Source organism: Myotis yumanensis, unplaced genomic scaffold (assembly GCF_028538775.1).
Source record: "Myotis yumanensis isolate MYYU_CA2020_CCGP unplaced genomic scaffold, mMyoYum1.0.hap1 SCAF_1, whole genome shotgun sequence".
In the NCBI taxonomy this organism is placed as follows: domain Eukaryota; kingdom Metazoa; phylum Chordata; class Mammalia; order Chiroptera; family Vespertilionidae; genus Myotis; species Myotis yumanensis.
Genome location: NW_027223752.1, coordinates 156,837,094 through 156,853,429, shown reverse-complemented (window position 1 = coordinate 156,853,429; position 16,336 = coordinate 156,837,094). Strand labels below are relative to the sequence as shown.

The following is a 16,336-nucleotide window of genomic DNA, read 5'->3' as shown; positions in this document are numbered from 1 at the left end:
GCACAATTGTGTTTTTCAACAGGGCTTCTCAGAGGCTTTAAGTGCTCTTACACGTTTTGATTCTCCAAGAAGGTAGGTGGTGAACAGGACCAGAAGAGTAATAGCCAACATCTGTGTGTTATCTCTGGGGTCACACATTGAAAGCATTATTTCATTTCATTGGGTAACACTAAAGGCATAGGAGCCCTCAACATCTTCATTTTACAGGAGAAGAAACTGAAGTTTAGAGCAGTTAATTGTCACAGTCTCATGGTCAATAAATAACAGATTGGGGGTGTAAAGTCCTGTCTTTCTGATCACAGATTCTAGCCTTTAAACACCTTGCTGCTTTTCACACACTGAATTCATCTGGAATTCTTACTGTTCCGTGTCTTGTTCAATTGTATCAAGGAACTCACTTCAGGAAACACTATTCTAGGGATGTTCACCCTAAGGCCGATCCTCTGCACCCATGTTTTAAGAACTGATTAGAAAGTGGATCTCTCTAAATGGATTCCTATAATTATATCACCTAGACAATTTCATATCTAATTCCATGATATATTGCATCCCAAATAAAATGTATTCCATGCATCTCTTGACTCATGGCCCCTTTCTCTATCTCCAAAGCCATCTTCAAATCTCTCTCTGCTTCCCTCACCTTCTTCCTCCTTTGACCTTATTGCCTCCCTCTTACTACTGTAGGGACATTTAGGATCCACCTGGATGATCCAGATTAATCATGCCATCTCGGATCACATTTGGGAAGACCCTTTTGTCGTGTAAGGTAACGTTGATAGACTCCAGGAACATAGACTTATACATATTTGGGGGCCATATCCAATCTCCAACAGTTAATAATGCTCAGCATCTTCCCATAGACTCATTCACCACCCTTATATCCTCTTTGGTGGATTATGCATTAAAATCCTTTTCCCACTTTTAACTAGGTTATTCATTTTCTGGTTGTTGCATTTGAAAGGATTTTTAAAAAATATATTTTGGATACAAGTCCTTTGTCAGATATGCCATTTGCAAATGTTTTCTTCCAACATGCAGTACAGCGCGGCTTTTCATCCTCCCAACATTGCCTTTGGCGGAGAAAAAGTTTTCATTTTGATGAGGTACAATTTATCATTTTTTTTTGCCTATCATGTTTTTGGTGTCATTCCTAAGAACTCTTTCCTTAACTCTAGAACACAAATATTTCTTTTGTGTTTTCTCCTAAAAGTTTTACATTTTCACATGTTCGATTTAGATCTATGACCCATTTTGAGTTCGTCTTTGTATAAGGTGTGCAGTTTAGGTTGAGGTTCATTATTTTGCTCATGGGTGTCTAATTGATTCAACATCATTTATTGAAAAGACTATCCTTTCTCCATTGAATTGCTTTTGCACCTTCATCAAAGATCAAATGACCATATTTGTATAAGTTCATTTCTGGACATTTTAGTCCATTCTATTAATTTATGTGGCTATCTCTTAGCTAATACCACAGTTCAGTGGAACTTTTGAAAATAACTCATAATAATGCAGTTTTGCAGAACAGTCAGCCATGTTTTAAGGTACCTGTGCTATAGATCATTTTTCATCTTAAGTAAACATGTTTAAATATCCCTCTCCTTGTCGGTATAAATTATGCTCAATTTTATGTAAAGAGTATTGCCACCAGACTAAAGTACATTTGCCAACCTTAAAGTATTAGGAAAGTTTTTCCAGATCTCTCTCTCTCTCTCTCTCTCTCTCTCACACACACACACACACACACACACACACACACACACGGCAAGACTCAGAAATCTGTCGTCTGAGTTTGGTCATTATATTTTCTACTCTCTGCTGGATGTCTCCAGCTGGACATGTCCCATAGCCCCAAAAGTCCCTCTGCATGTCAAAAATTGAGATTGTGCACTACCTTCAGATTAGTTGCCATTTATTGAAAAGATTGAAGTTGACATAGGAATTTAAAAATTTGGTTGAAAGTTCCATATGTTTTGATATTTAGTCATTGATGGATGTCATAGACAAAAAAAAAAGATATTTCACAATTGTATCTGCATCAAATGAAAGAAATGCTTCACTGGCTGTATGTACAAAAATCACAGAACATAATTTTTAATTACACCCATCAATTATTCACAAATTTTGTTGGATTAAACTAGCAAATTTCCATCTTCCTAAATTTTAATCAGTAAATGCAAATCAACCAGTATTGTATTGTATATATATTTTTAAATAGATTAAAGGGGACAAAAATTCTTTTTAAAAACTTGGAAGTTTTTAAAAAATGATTTGGAAAATTTTGCTGACGGGCATGAGAGTTTTTAATAGGTGACATGTTGACTTTGTTCAACAACCTAATCTCCTAACAATGGACACATTTCCAACATCTGTTTTCCAACTGTTCTCTTCACACACAAATCTTACAATCAGCAGCCACTTTCTCACCCGTTTGAATGTCACCTTTAAGTTGGAGAAAGTTCCATTGCTCTAGTTATTTTTTGAATTGCCTACTAGTGACACCTATTTGTTATCACAGAAAAGGTCCAAACACTTGAAACACTTCTTTTTTAAGAAGGAAACTTTGTGACATTTGATTCAAGATACTCTGTGGGAAGCATGTAGGACAAATATTTTCATGGCTATTCCCTATCCAATATAAAGTATTATAAAGAATCTAATCTATTCTTGTTTTTATAGAAGTAATGACATCAATACATCCCATTGCACTTGGTGCAACCCCAGTTTCAACTTGCTTCCTACACTGCCTCCCTGCGAGACTCCAAGAACTGCAGTCCAGGGCCCATTGTGACCTCATCTGTTGATGTGTCAGTAAATGCAGTGGCTCCACCACCACTGGTACTGTTTTTGCTTCATAATATATTTGTTAATATGTAAACTAGTCAGTGACCACAGAGAAAATTTCCTCTCTTATGCGTTTGTTTGTTTGTTTGTTTGGCTAATGAACATTATCACAGCCACAAGTGTGGCTAAGATCATAGGCACTGGACACAGAATACCATGTTGACTCTTTACTAGCATTACTACTTATTAGCTGATGACTGGGCGGGGGGGGTGGTTGGTTCAGAGCGAGTCACCCCAAGATGGGCCTCCATGTGTGCACATTATGTCTGAGCTAAAGGCAACTAAAACCCTGCAGCTCAAGTGAAACTCTGCATCTTCTTAACTTTCTAGAAGAATTTGAATCCAGGGCCTTGCCCATAGTAAGAGACGATCATAAATAACCTTTTTTGACCCCTCTGTATGGCAGGGCAAACTACTAATTCCTGAACATCTGCTCAGTTTATCATCTTGCAATTACCCTCTGAGGCCCAAGGTGACTTATCTTATCCCTAGCTCAGAACGTCATACATATCTCATTTTAACCTTCTCTCTCTAAACCTCTCATGTGCACAGGGTTCCTGTGCAAGGACAATTACATTTTATTTTCTCCTGTAAATCTGTCTCACATCAAGTTGGTTATAAACCAGCCAAAGGAACCAGAGGAGGAAAAGGGTTTTTTTTCCCTTTCCCTACAGACCCTCAACTCATTACTTAACTCTCTGTGCATCAGTTTCTTCATCTTTAAAATGGAGATGATATAGTACTTACCTCATAGATTTTTATGTAGATTAAATAAATCAATTTATGCCAAATGCTTAGAATTTTCCCTCACATATAGTGAGCTCTCATTAATGTTAACTATTAGTTTCTAGAAAATACCATAAACTGAGATATATCAGAAACACCTTTATTTTCACTCATCTCTGTAATTCTTCTAATACTTATTTCTTCAAAATGTCAGTAATGCTTTCTGTGACATTTTCAAGTACTTGCTAACAAAAGAACACATTTTAATCTACTGCCATATGGTTTTCCATATATTCTTTTAGTTATGCTTTACCCCAGCAGGAAGCAGGAGGAACACATATTTTGCCAATAGTATAAGGCTTTTCCATTTTTGCTTCAGAAACCTAAAGAGAGCCTTCTAACTTTTTATCATAGTAAACATAGTCTTAAATGTCATAACTTTGAACACAACTGTAAAAATCATAAAAGTTGTTTTCACATTCTAGATACTTATTTTTAAACAACTTATTTGTCCTAATGGCTTTAATTAGCACTAGAGGTCTGATGCACGAAATTCGTGCAAGAATAGGCCTTCCTTTCCCCAGCTGCCGGCACCAGCTTCCCTCTGGCACCTGGGAACCAGGCTTCCCTCACAGCCCCAGCTTCACCCGGAAGGTCATCTGGAAGGACGTTCAGAAGGACATCCAGTCTAATTAGCATATTACGCTTTTATTATAATAGATCAACGAACATATAAGGCAAATTTTAGACTTGTTGTGAGGCTCATTATTACTAATAATACACATAAGTGCATTTTTAAGGCTGTCTTCTTAATTTCTGTTATTTATTTATCTATTTGGTCAACTCTAAAGAGATTGGAATTGTTTTGTTTTTAAATCTTTTTTGTTGAAAGTATACATATGTCTCCTTATGAGATTGACATTGTTTTTACCTCCTATGCAGGGTCAGTGCCTTCCATTCCTCACTAGTCTCTTGGGCTTGCATTACAGTATTAGCTACAATCTTTAGTGTCTTTGCGAGAAGGCTTTTAAGCCACATTTTGGGGTTTGTAAGAGTTAGTTTTGATAAATCCAACTAGCACGGTTCATAAGTCAGCAGGTAAACTGCAGCACACCCCCCACCTGGGCCTCTGGTCTGGGAACCTGCCTGTCCCCTCAGGATACCATGGGCATCTGGGTCAGTAATGTCACCACTGCCAGCCCAAACACATAACTGATGTGGTATAAAACTGATGTGTTTAATTTATTTGAATTAATTTATTGGTGTAATTTGTAGAAAAGAAAGTCTCAGTCCTACTTATAAGGTCCTTTCAACATAAGGAACTAGATATAGTAAGAGACTTTTCCAATGTAACATCATTAATACTTTTCGGTAGAAAGGACTAATCATTACATTGGTGGGCTCTCAACAGTCAGTCATGGGAGGTGGCATGTGTGTGTCCAGGGTCCCTAGTTCTAAGCCTCATAGGATCCTGATGACTTATTTCTTCTCCCTGGATCTCAGCCCGTCCTCTGTGACATGAGGCAGTGGGTTAGATGACCTTGAAAGTCCTTTCAATCTAACACTTATCAGTTCAATTCCTATCCTGCCTGACTTACAGAATTCCATAGTTTCCTGATTTGCAGCATTTTGTAAAGAAGCCCAGGCCTATGGTAAATTCGTAAGTAGATGTTATTTACCCTAACTCCCATTGTCTGTGAAATGTTTCCTTCTCTCTGCTTTTCTAAACTTCAAATACCAAATCAATAGGGTCAATATGAGCTCTGCTACAGAAAATAAAACAATAATGTAAAACAAACAACCCCCTCCACATGATACTAAAAGCTCGGCTCTTTGAAGGAAGTCTAAAAAATTAACAAATTGATTAAATCTGTAAAAAAATTTAGAGGTTCAAAATTTGATCTGAGTCTGCTTTATAACTAACACAATCATCTCCTCCTTTTACTAACTTTACAATAATGTTGATCAAATTGAAAGGCTAAACAAATAAATATTTGCCTATAAATGCCAGATTCTGAGTGTTCCTAGACAAATAGACAGAAAAATTAAGAATTGTTGGAATCTAGATGTATTCTGAATCCAAATCTATTGTTCTCATTAATCCCACCCTGACCAGCGCTGAATTCTGTGCCCCAGCTGTATGTATAGCTACATAAATATCAAGAAAAACCACTTCACAAAATTTTCTTGAAATGTTAAGAGCAAATGTGACAAATAGTAAAAATAATTACTTAGAAAAAAATAATTAAATGAAGCTGTCATGCCATAGTTTATCATCAAGGATAATAAGTCACAGAGAACACCCTGAGTAAGATGATTGTTAACACTTGACTCATTCCAAGAAACCCACCTTAATTTCTCTAAGCATCACTGAAAATTTGAAAAATAAGCTTAGAAAAATTACACAAAGCAAAGGTGTCACTAATGTCTCCACTTATGAAATTTGGTAGAGCATAACAGCTCATATTTACCGGGAACTCACTATATCAGGTATGATTCTAAGCCCCTTATATGAATTAATTTATGTAGTCTCCATAACATTCCTCTGAGGTAAGTACTAGCAGCTCATATCAGCTATCTACTTGGACCTTATTAATTTAAAAAGCTGAGGCCTAGCACAACCTGCTGGGCATAGTGCATCGGCTAAGGGTGAGAGAACTCTTTTTTTAAAAATATATTTTATTGATTTTTTTACAGAGAGGAAGAGAGAGGGATAGAGAGCTAGAAACATCGATGAGAGAGAAACATCGATCAGCTGCCTCCTGCACGCCCCACACTGGGGATGGTGCACTTTAAATGGATTGAGATTCTAGATGGAAATTTTTTTCATATATCTTTTTCTCCTCTTACATGGAACCTTTACCACTATACATTAGACTACTCAAGAAATATAAAAGTTTCAGTCAATTTTTAAGATCTATTTTCAAACCTAAGCTTTTTCACCCACTTGGAGTTTTTAAAATTCTCAACAATGTTGCTTGAATCTAAAAGTTATACATCTCCACCTACTGGGTAAATTAACATCAGTGACAGTAACCTTTGCAATTTCCCTGCACAATAAGAGAGTTTAAATTCTCTTGTATTGAAAATTCTACAATAAGCAGAATACTTGTATGCTTCAGAGGAAGGCAGAAGATCCCTGGCAGCTCCTGTTTCTGGGCCTGTTTTTAAGTCTCATAAGGGAAGGACCCAAAATACACAGGATTGGTGTCAGCAGCCATATATTATGACAGTGTTGAGTTTGATTGATCTTCCATCTTTGAACTGTTGGAGCCTATGAAAGAAGAAAGATCCTTCTTCAAGCTTTAGAAATGTTAACCAAAACAGTGTTGAAGTGAATGAAATAAAACACTATTGCTCCACTGATGCACCATGTGCTGAAGAACAAGGCAGCTGCCATGATGTTATTAGGACTGTCTGTATCCTAGCAACCATCCACCCACAAAAAGAACCACCTCAGGATGAAATCCACATACTACACACAAAGCTGGTCTGCAGCACCATGACAGGCTGATCTGAAAGGAAGAAGAAGGTAGGCCTTTCAGAGAAAAGGCCTTTTCTCTCCTGCCACTGACAGGGGGCTTTGCAAATAAATCAGTGCATTCCATGAATCACTGTCACAGAAGTCTGCTGGTTCTCAAATGCCTTCACACGCACACAATTGCAGCGCACAAGTAACCCGAGAGCCGCTTGGAAAACCCGGACACTGAGAGACGTTAGTAGGGTTGGCCAAGTTTGGGAGATTCAGAAAATCAAGGTCATAAGTGAAAACAGACACACACACCAATTCAAGCCCCAGGCTCAGAAAGAAGGTCAAGAGGTGATGAGAGCAGAAGAGTCTGCCGTGGATTTGGCTACAATGACTAAAGTTTCTATACATTAACTAGCTTCTAGCATCAAAGGCAAGCTTTGAATGATGATGTGAAGAAAAAAAAACACCTACTAAAGAAAACCATTTACATGCATTATCCCAAAATTGCTTTCAAAGGTTAGTAACATTGGCCATCATATATAACAAAGAGCTAATATGCTAATTAGACTGGATGGTGGAATGACCTTCCGGAAGGACTAGTGGGGGGGGGGGGGGGGCAGGACCTTGAGGCAGTTGGGGCTGCTGTGAGTGCCAAGCCCCTTGCATGAATTTCATGCATCGGGCCTCTAGTATAAAATAAAATAGAAATGTCTTTTCAGCTATAGTGAGATCTTTCAAGAAGTGTAAAGGTCCCTTCTATTTAATGATTTTTTTTCTTTTTCTACAATTGACAAAAATATTACTTCACAACTCAGAAATCAGTCACTATCTTGTTGTGGTCCCCAGCAAATCCAACATTTGAGAATGGGACTGGAATGGTCATGTGCAAAGCCATTATTTATTAACATTATTGTCTCACTTCTGACTTGTGTCCACAAGGTCAAGGAAAGCCACCCCCAACCATGAAATTCCTTCCTAGCCTGAGTGTTAATATATAATCTCTACAAGATAAACTGTATTCTTGGTTCACCTAATGTCCAGGTAATACTTCCTTCATGAGTAGAATTATCATTCTGGATAAAAGTACTAACCTGGAGTCAAGAAAGACAATGGGAACAATCTCATTCCAATGGCCAAGGCTTTTTTTGTTATTTTTTTATTGTTCCTGGTTCCCTCTTAAAGTTAATTCTAACATTCGGAAATATAATATATAATAAAAATCACATTTTGTTCCCTAGCTCTAGGATTTCTCAAATTCAGAGTAATAACAAAGACTAAACTCAACATTAAGCTGCTTCATAGAATTTGAGAATTTCTTTTTTTTTCTTTTTAAATATATGTTATTGATTTTTTACAGAGAGGAAGGGAGAGGGATAGAGAGTTAGAAACATCAATAAACTGCCTCCTGCACACCCCCTACTGGGGATGTACCCGCAACCAAGGTACATGTCTTTGACCGGAATCGAACTTGGGACCCTTCAGTCCACAGGCCAATGCTTTATCCACTGAGCCAAACTGGTTAGGGCTGAGAATTTCTTGAAAAATATTTAGAAATTCCTTGAAAGAAAGTGCATTCTTTAAAACTGACTTGGACATTCTGAAAAAACTCTCCAATGCAGTAGTTCCCAGCTGTTAAGGTTATTGACTGAGTCTTTAATTTTTTTTGCTCATAACAAGTTTTCAAAAACTACCTCATTAAAATAATTGCTGAAATATCTTAGATCAGGCAACTTACACATATTGGAAAGTTACTAGTTTCTTCTCCTAGCTTTCTCCACTGTAATCAAAGTGATAAAAAGTTAAGAATGTTGAACAGATTGTAGAAGGCTTATTTTCTAGGTAAGAAATTTTAATTACCTTTTGTCTGAAGGTTAATGTTGGATTTTTTTAATTATCTGGATTAAAAGACAACATATAAATCAATCTAAATCAGCAGTTCTCAACCTGTGGGTCGAGACCCCTTTGGGGTCAAACGACCCTTTCACAGGGGTCACTTAGGACCATCAGAAAACACACATATAATTACATATTGTTTTTGTCATTAATCACTATGCTCTAATTATGTTCAATTTGTAACAATGAAAATACACCCTGCATATCAGATATTTACATTATGATTCATAACAGTAGCAAAATTACAGTTATGAAGTAGCAACGAAAATAATTTTATGGTTGGGCGTCACCACAACATGAGGAACTGTATTAAAGGGTCGTGGCATTAGGAAGGTTGAGAACCACTGATCTAAATAAAGGAGTACAATGAACTCTATAAGTTAATGACAAAAAATAAGAGAGGAAATATGGTAAATGATTCAGAGTCCAAACTATTAATACTCCTAATAGTTGGCCACTGACTGGGGCACATTCTGCTTCCCTTATCCTCTCTCATCTGACCCCTGGCCACCCCACTGTGAGACCACCGTGCTTCAGTCCCTCCTACCTGCCACTCATTGTACCATTTCACCTGAAATATGGGACTAGCCTCCTCACTTCCTCAGCGCAAGTAAATCAACCTCTAACTTTCAATAATACCCTCATTAAGGAGTGTTTATAACAGGAATACCTTACAGTAACTGGCCAACACCAAACGTACAGCGGCCTATTTTGATATCAGTGTCCTGCCTCACTTCTGGCTTGTGTTTATGAGGCCAAAGAAAGCCACTCCCCAACCATGGAATTCCTTCCTAGCCTGAGCACACAGGAAAAGTCTCCTCTCCAGGTAGTATTCCCATCACCTGGAACCTGCCTTCAAAAAGCTTCACTTCTGTCTCAAAATTAACATCCCCCCATTATGGAGAAAGAAAAGAAAAAATAGGTTTAAAACCTGTGGCCAGCATTTTTCTTTTGAGAAACAACTGTTTTGCTTATTAAAACACTTCAGTATGCTACTTAGTAATATTTTAGTTTTTTGTTTGTTTGTTTTTAATTTTAAAAAAGGAGGCCCAAGATCTTATCAGGAAAACAGAATTGGAGGAGGAGGAGGAGAAAATCTAAAATGTTCTGCGTGGGAATGTAGGTCATCTGAAACAGACCAAGGGGCCCAAGAAGGAGGGCTGGGCGTGGGTCAGCCTCGCCGAGGCCAGCCAACATGGCAGGGGCTGGCACCCAAGAGAGAGATGGCTGGTAAGTTTTCCCACAAAAGACAATCACTTAACTTTTAAGAACAAGAATGAAAAATAGTTTTAGTTGTTTGATGTGCCGGATCAGGATGTGGCTAGAACCCACCCCCTCCCAAACCTTCAGTTAAAGTCTGTCCGCTCACAGTCATAGCACCAGGTCTTTCGAGAAGTAAAACAGGGTGGCGTCGGGCGTGAGGTTATGAGGTGTGGGAAAGGGACAGCACGTGAGAGAGGTGAGCACACTGATCAATAATTCAGGGGAAGGGCCAGCAGGAACACAAGAGCCTTCCTTCCCTTCCACATCACCACTCCCACTGTCTTAGGAGAGACACGCTGCGTTTCTCCAGAACACGGGATGAAGGCACAGACTATCTTTTATTTTAAAATCCTAAGATATAGACACTCCAGCAGGCCGTGGAGCTTTGGAATTTCTGACACTCCAGCCCATCTTTAGGCGTGGTCTCTCTAGTCCATATGGAAGAATCTCAGTGCATTTTTATGCCTTCCATTATCCACCCTGAGAAAAGTCATTTTTATTTCTTCCATTATACACTCTGAGAGAAGTCATTCACTATAGAGAACTCCCCTTTACTTGAAAAAAGAGAAAAAAAGTAAACCTTTGCTTATCTCTTCATGCCTTAGTGAAGGGAGCTAAGAGCTAAGAAAGATGAGGCATATATTCCATCATGTTATTACTTCTCTACAACCGTCTCATCCAAGTAGGATGTGTACCACTTACAGACTGGAAGAAGGTCACTATTGTTGGAAAGACAATATTAGAAATATGTGTAGTATAATGTTCATAGTAGTAGTATACATATGACACGTAACTAACTGATAAACACACAAATTGAGAGCATATGTCCACATTTTAATTTTTTTACAGATGGGATAGAGTGTGGAGACTACTGATGTCAAAAAACAGAAAACATTCAGACTAAACAAGAAATTATTTCAAAAGGATTTTCATGAAGGCAAATTGTGAACCAAATGACTAGTTCATTTACTTTTGATGGGAAACAATCATTTGCTCTCCCCTGAACGCAGAGAATTCTCACCTTCCGACTACCAAATTGAATGTCATATATTTGAACAACTCCCAACTAGCCCCAAAATATAAATTCACTTAAAGACTTATTTTATCGTTCCTTTAAATGCCAGCAGCTTTAAAAATCTTAAAGAAATTGGTTCCAGGCCTGGCCGGCGTGGCTCAGTGGTTGAGCATCGACCTCTGAACCAGGAGGTCAAGGTTTGATTCCCAGTCAGGGCACATGCCTGGGTTGTGGGCTCCATCCCAGTGTGGGGCATGCAGGAGGCAGCCTATCAATAATTCTCTCTCATCATTGATGTTTCTATTTTTCTCTTTCTCTCCCTTTCTCTTTGAAATCAATAAAAATATAAGGAAAAACATATATGAAATTTAAATGATCACTTTTGAGTTCCTTGTTTTGTTGTTGTCAAATAAAATTGTTACTGGTAAGAAACCTAACAAGCATATTTAATTTTCAGTCAGTGAATTTTTTATCAGGTGGTGTCACAGAAAGAAACATTGGAGCTGCAGTACCACAAGGGCACTAGCTCAAAGCAATTTGATATGTTTTTGTATTTTTAATAAGTGTTACTTCTAGCTACAAAAATAAAAGCTATGAATGTTGAAATTATCTTGACTATAATTTTTCATGTAAAACCATCTCAGATTTTTCAATGTGATGCTTTCCAGGGGTAAAAAAAAAAAAAAATTCAATTATTATAGAAGAAACAGAGCCACATTTAGAAAATACTGGTACAGTTACCACCGATAAAAATGATTTTAACACTGATAAAAATGCCAATAGGAGCTAAGACTTACTGAGTGCTTATTACATACCAGGCTCTGTTTTATGGCCCCTACACGTATTAACTTAGTGGCTTAAACCCAGGCTGCCCATCATGCCCATTAGAATCACCAAGGGAGAGTTTCAGAGAAAAGGATGCCTGGATTCCACCCCAGAAGAGACTCTGACCCAGATGGACTGGATGGTAACCTGGACATTGGTGACTCTAATCTGTGGCCAACATCGAAAGCAAATACATTAACACAATCCCAACAACAATCCTAGGAGAAGGGGGTAATTATCTTCATTTTGCAGTGAGGAAAATGAGACACCTGGTTCGCAAGCAGCAAAACTGGGATTTGAACCCAGGTCTGACTCCAAAATTTAAGCTCTTTACCACTAAACTCTATTATCCCTCAACGACCATAAACCACTGGGTACTTTGGGGACAGTTTCATTTCCGTGCTGTACATAAAAGATCATTTCTAGAATTTCTTTGCAGTTAGAGTAAAAAGAAAAACAAAAGACTTTTGCATAAGCCTGGCTGAAAAAACAAAGATCCTGATCATGAAATTATTCGGGTTTGCACATGACTGGGAAGCTGACCAAGCCTTAGCCGGTGCTGAAATCAGTGATTTCACTGTTTACTGCTAAAAGGGATCTCCCAGTGGGCTGAGTGCCCCAGGTCCCTCCTGCAGCCAGCCCTCTGAGGCTCGTTCGTACTTCTTCTTCACCCTTTATTTTACCAGGAAAGTTTATTCAATAAACTTTTGCAGGTACAGACAGCAAACAGGAACAGTTCCTTTATTCAACGGATATTTCTCCTAGAGGGCAAATAAGCTTGAAAGTTCAGAAGCCACTTGCCAGCAGTTTTCTTTATTGCTATCCTCACCTACTGTTGCTCAAATAGAAGCTAACAGAATATTCAGTCAATTAAAAAAAGAGAGAGAGAGAGAGAGAGAGAGAGAGAGAGGAGCGGGGGAGGGGAGGAATGAAAAGTATCCAATTCAGTGTTATCACTTGGTTTATGTGGCTAGCAGTCACATGAGTGACAGTCTTGCCTAAAGTTACCTGAATCTTGTCAAACCACAAAGCATTCTTTCTGCTGGGTCAGGCTGGCCGGGGGTGGTCTGTCTGAATGCCAAGGACAAGAAATAAGACAAGTAGAATTCGGGGGCGGGGGGGACGGGAGGAGGGAGATGATGGCACGATATCTATTTAGAAAGGAGAAATACTAGCCTCTGAAATGCAGGGGACACAGGGTGTGATCCAGGCAGTTAGCAGCTAACATGAGACATGGAGTGTAAAGTAGGGGGTTTAAAGCAGTGACATGAGGGATCAAGGGAGCAAAGAGGCAGAGTCACAGAACGGCGTCCACACCATGTGAGGTCCGTGCCACGTCACTGCACTGCCCAAACCAGGCGTCTCAGGGCGTGATCTGATCAAAGAGACTTAGCCAAGACAGGGAGCCAAGAGGACATTTATTGAGCACAGCCTGCTGGCCTCTGTGTTAGGTGTGTTTCACGTGGTATCTCATGTGATCCGCACAACGATCCTGAAAAGGGGGTGGGGTATTTCCTGCAATATTCCAATATAACTCAGGTATTAACTAGGTGGCATGGATTTGAAATGAGGTGCATTTGCTTCTAAAACCTGTGTTCCCTCCACCCTGACACAGTCCCTTGAACTCCTTGCCTCTGTCCTGGTCTTCAAGTTGATTTGGTGCATCCAGACCCGAGAGGGCACTTCTGAGCCACTGTCAGCGGTGGTGAGGAGCACAGGTTCACTTGCTAGCTGGAATCGGTGGCTCCCTGAGACTCTACAGCTATGTGTAAAAGTTCATTTCTGTGGGATTTCCCCCCTCTCTCAAGTTCTGCTTCTTGACCAGCTCCCACCATCTCCCCACATGCCCCATGCAAATGGCAGTGCCTAATTCTGGTCACTTGCCAACTACTCTTGGGACAATTCACCCACCCCAGGGAGGCTCCAGTTTTTTCAACACAACTGTGTCCAAAAGCTTTCACTTCTGCCTCCAACAACCGAGCAACATGCTTGTGAGGTCATTTTTGTCTTTAGTCACCCCCCTTTTGTCCTTATTCTCTGGGACTCTGTGATCAGCAGGTCAAGGAAAGATTCCTCATTCCTTCAGCAAGACTTGACGGAATACATAACATGAAAGCGGAAATGTTTTGGGTGCTGGAGTCACAAAGATCGTGAGAATTTCTTCCAATACCCTAAGGTTCTGCTCCCCTGTTACAATGAGTGTGGCCTGGAGTCAGCCCTGAGGGCCAGAGCAAGAGCACCTGATCTCGCTGGTAACTTCCTTCATGAGGCAGCCAGGACAGGAGCCCAGCCAGCGGCAGCATTGGCTCCGCACTGTGCTCTCAATTCCCACTGCTCCGTGCTGTCTCCCAGAGACCTCGCTCCTGGAAACTGTACTATGTTTTCCTCAGTTTATCTCTTTTTGAGAGCCAGATCCCTTCTCTAAAGGGCAAAATGACAGGAAAGGAACGTCAGGGTAGTTCATGTTCTATAATGGATGGAAGTGGCTGCCTTGTTTGAACAGCAGGTTGGAGACCCAACCAAGAGCAAAATAAAATGGAGGGAGGGAGGGAGGGAAGGGGGGGGGGGAGAGAGAGAGAGAGAGAGAGAGAGAGAGAGAGAGAGATTTTTTCAGGCAATGTCCTTAAGCAGGATTGCTATTTTGCATTCAGTAAAACCCCACTTCTCTTAGATTAAAAACCCATTTATTATGGGAGGGGTATGCGGCAACTTGTCATTTCTTAGCAGTTCACAGAGTTACAATGCACCTGTTACTAAAAACCTGGAGCCAGTCAGAGATTCAGAAACGGAAGGAGTGGGGAGGGAGGGGAGGGAGGAGGTGTAAGGTGAAACTTAGCTTGGCTTTCATAATAGAACCACGTTTGTTCCCAATCCTCATCCATTTTTCCCCCCACTGGTTTTTAAGCAACTTCTGAGTTCATACACAAAGTTATTAGAGAATTTCTTATGCCTTAGAGTCAATTTCAAAAAAGTGCTGTCTTTTTCCCCAGTTTCCAATAAAAAGCTGATCAACTCAGTGTTTAGTTATTCTTCGTGTCAGAATAAAGACGTGAAAAGAAATGTTTAGCTAGTTTACAATGACACACGTGGAAGAACAGTTTGAGAACCAGGAGTTTGTATAGCCCGTAGCAGATTAGCTCTAACAGCCAGTAAGAGACTATGCAAGCGTTAAAAAACAAAAATTAACAAATGTACACACGCAAAGACAAATCAGGAAAAAAAAAGCGCCCCACTTTACAAGACGAAATGAACGGGTAGCTGAGGGCAGTTCCCAGGAAGAAGCGAATCCCTTTGAGTGGAATTACTTACCCGCACACGTGGAGTTCCCATTGCCCGAGGGGGAGCCTTCAGGGCAGTTCCAGGGACGGAGGGCTGGGAGACTAAAAACTACCGGCAACAGAGTGACAAGGAAGAGCAGCATGGTCTTCATGGGCTTGAACTGTCAATAGAGACTACCTTGACTTTGGCTGAGCATAGCGAGGCAGGTGCGTCTGCCCCAGGAGTGCTCACCCACCGGCCGGCAGCCCCGGGGCATCTTCTCCCGGGCTCTTTTGCTGTCGCCCTTCACCTCCTTCTGCTTCAACTCAAGACAGTGCCCAAAAGCAGCCTGAAAGGGGCACCCCGGGAAAGACTTCTTTATCTCCGTTTTTGGGAAGCCAGCAAGAAATACCTGACACCCTTCTGACACATTTCACAATGTCCCAGCCACACTGTGGAGGCCTGCAGCTGACTTTACTGTGACAGGCAGAGAGAGCAACAGGCAAGGGCTAGAGAGAGAGAGAGAAAAAAAAAAGAAAAAAGAAAAAGAAAAGAATTGATGGAAGGTTCCAACCACGACCCTTGATGAAGCTGAAAGAAGAAATATGGAGATCGGATTCCTCCCCAAGTACAGTTTCTCTTGTTGAGAAGTAGAATGACTCCTCTTTCCTTTTTAAAGCCCTTTGGCTCCACCTCCTCTTCCTTTAGTGACACTTGAGTGAGCCTCTGTTTGCAAATGCGAATGCAGGCAATTCCACACGACAGGAAAGCAGGGCCGGCTGCCAAAGAAGAGATAACAGGCTACTCACCATAAATATTCTGGGCAGAAGCAGGGAGAGCCATTAGGGAGCGGCGGGGCTGCTCCCGGGCTCGGAGGTACCTGCCGGCTCTTAGCTATGTTTTCCTATCTTGAAGGATGAAGACAAAGCTAAGCCACGCCGTATAAATCAGCAGTGAGCAACACCGCTGATAATTCAGTCTCACAGCACTCGATCGTTCACTCGGGCACCACGAACGAAAAGTGACCTTCAGCTCATTCT

General features: G+C 40.3%; 1 protein-coding gene across 1 annotated transcript in view; it reads right to left on the bottom strand.

Annotated features, from left to right (window-relative positions):
• Nucleotides 1-15,908, bottom strand: part of EGF (epidermal growth factor) — a 92,013-nt gene extending 76,105 nt beyond the window's left edge. Inside the window, exon 1 of the mRNA XM_070390732.1 lies at nucleotides 15,348-15,908. Within this exon, the coding sequence (XP_070246833.1) occupies nucleotides 15,348-15,468 (121 nt within the window). The 5' untranslated portion in view covers nucleotides 15,469-15,908. The remainder of the gene's footprint in view (nucleotides 1-15,347) is intronic.
• Between the last annotated feature and the right edge of the window lie 428 nt (nucleotides 15,909-16,336).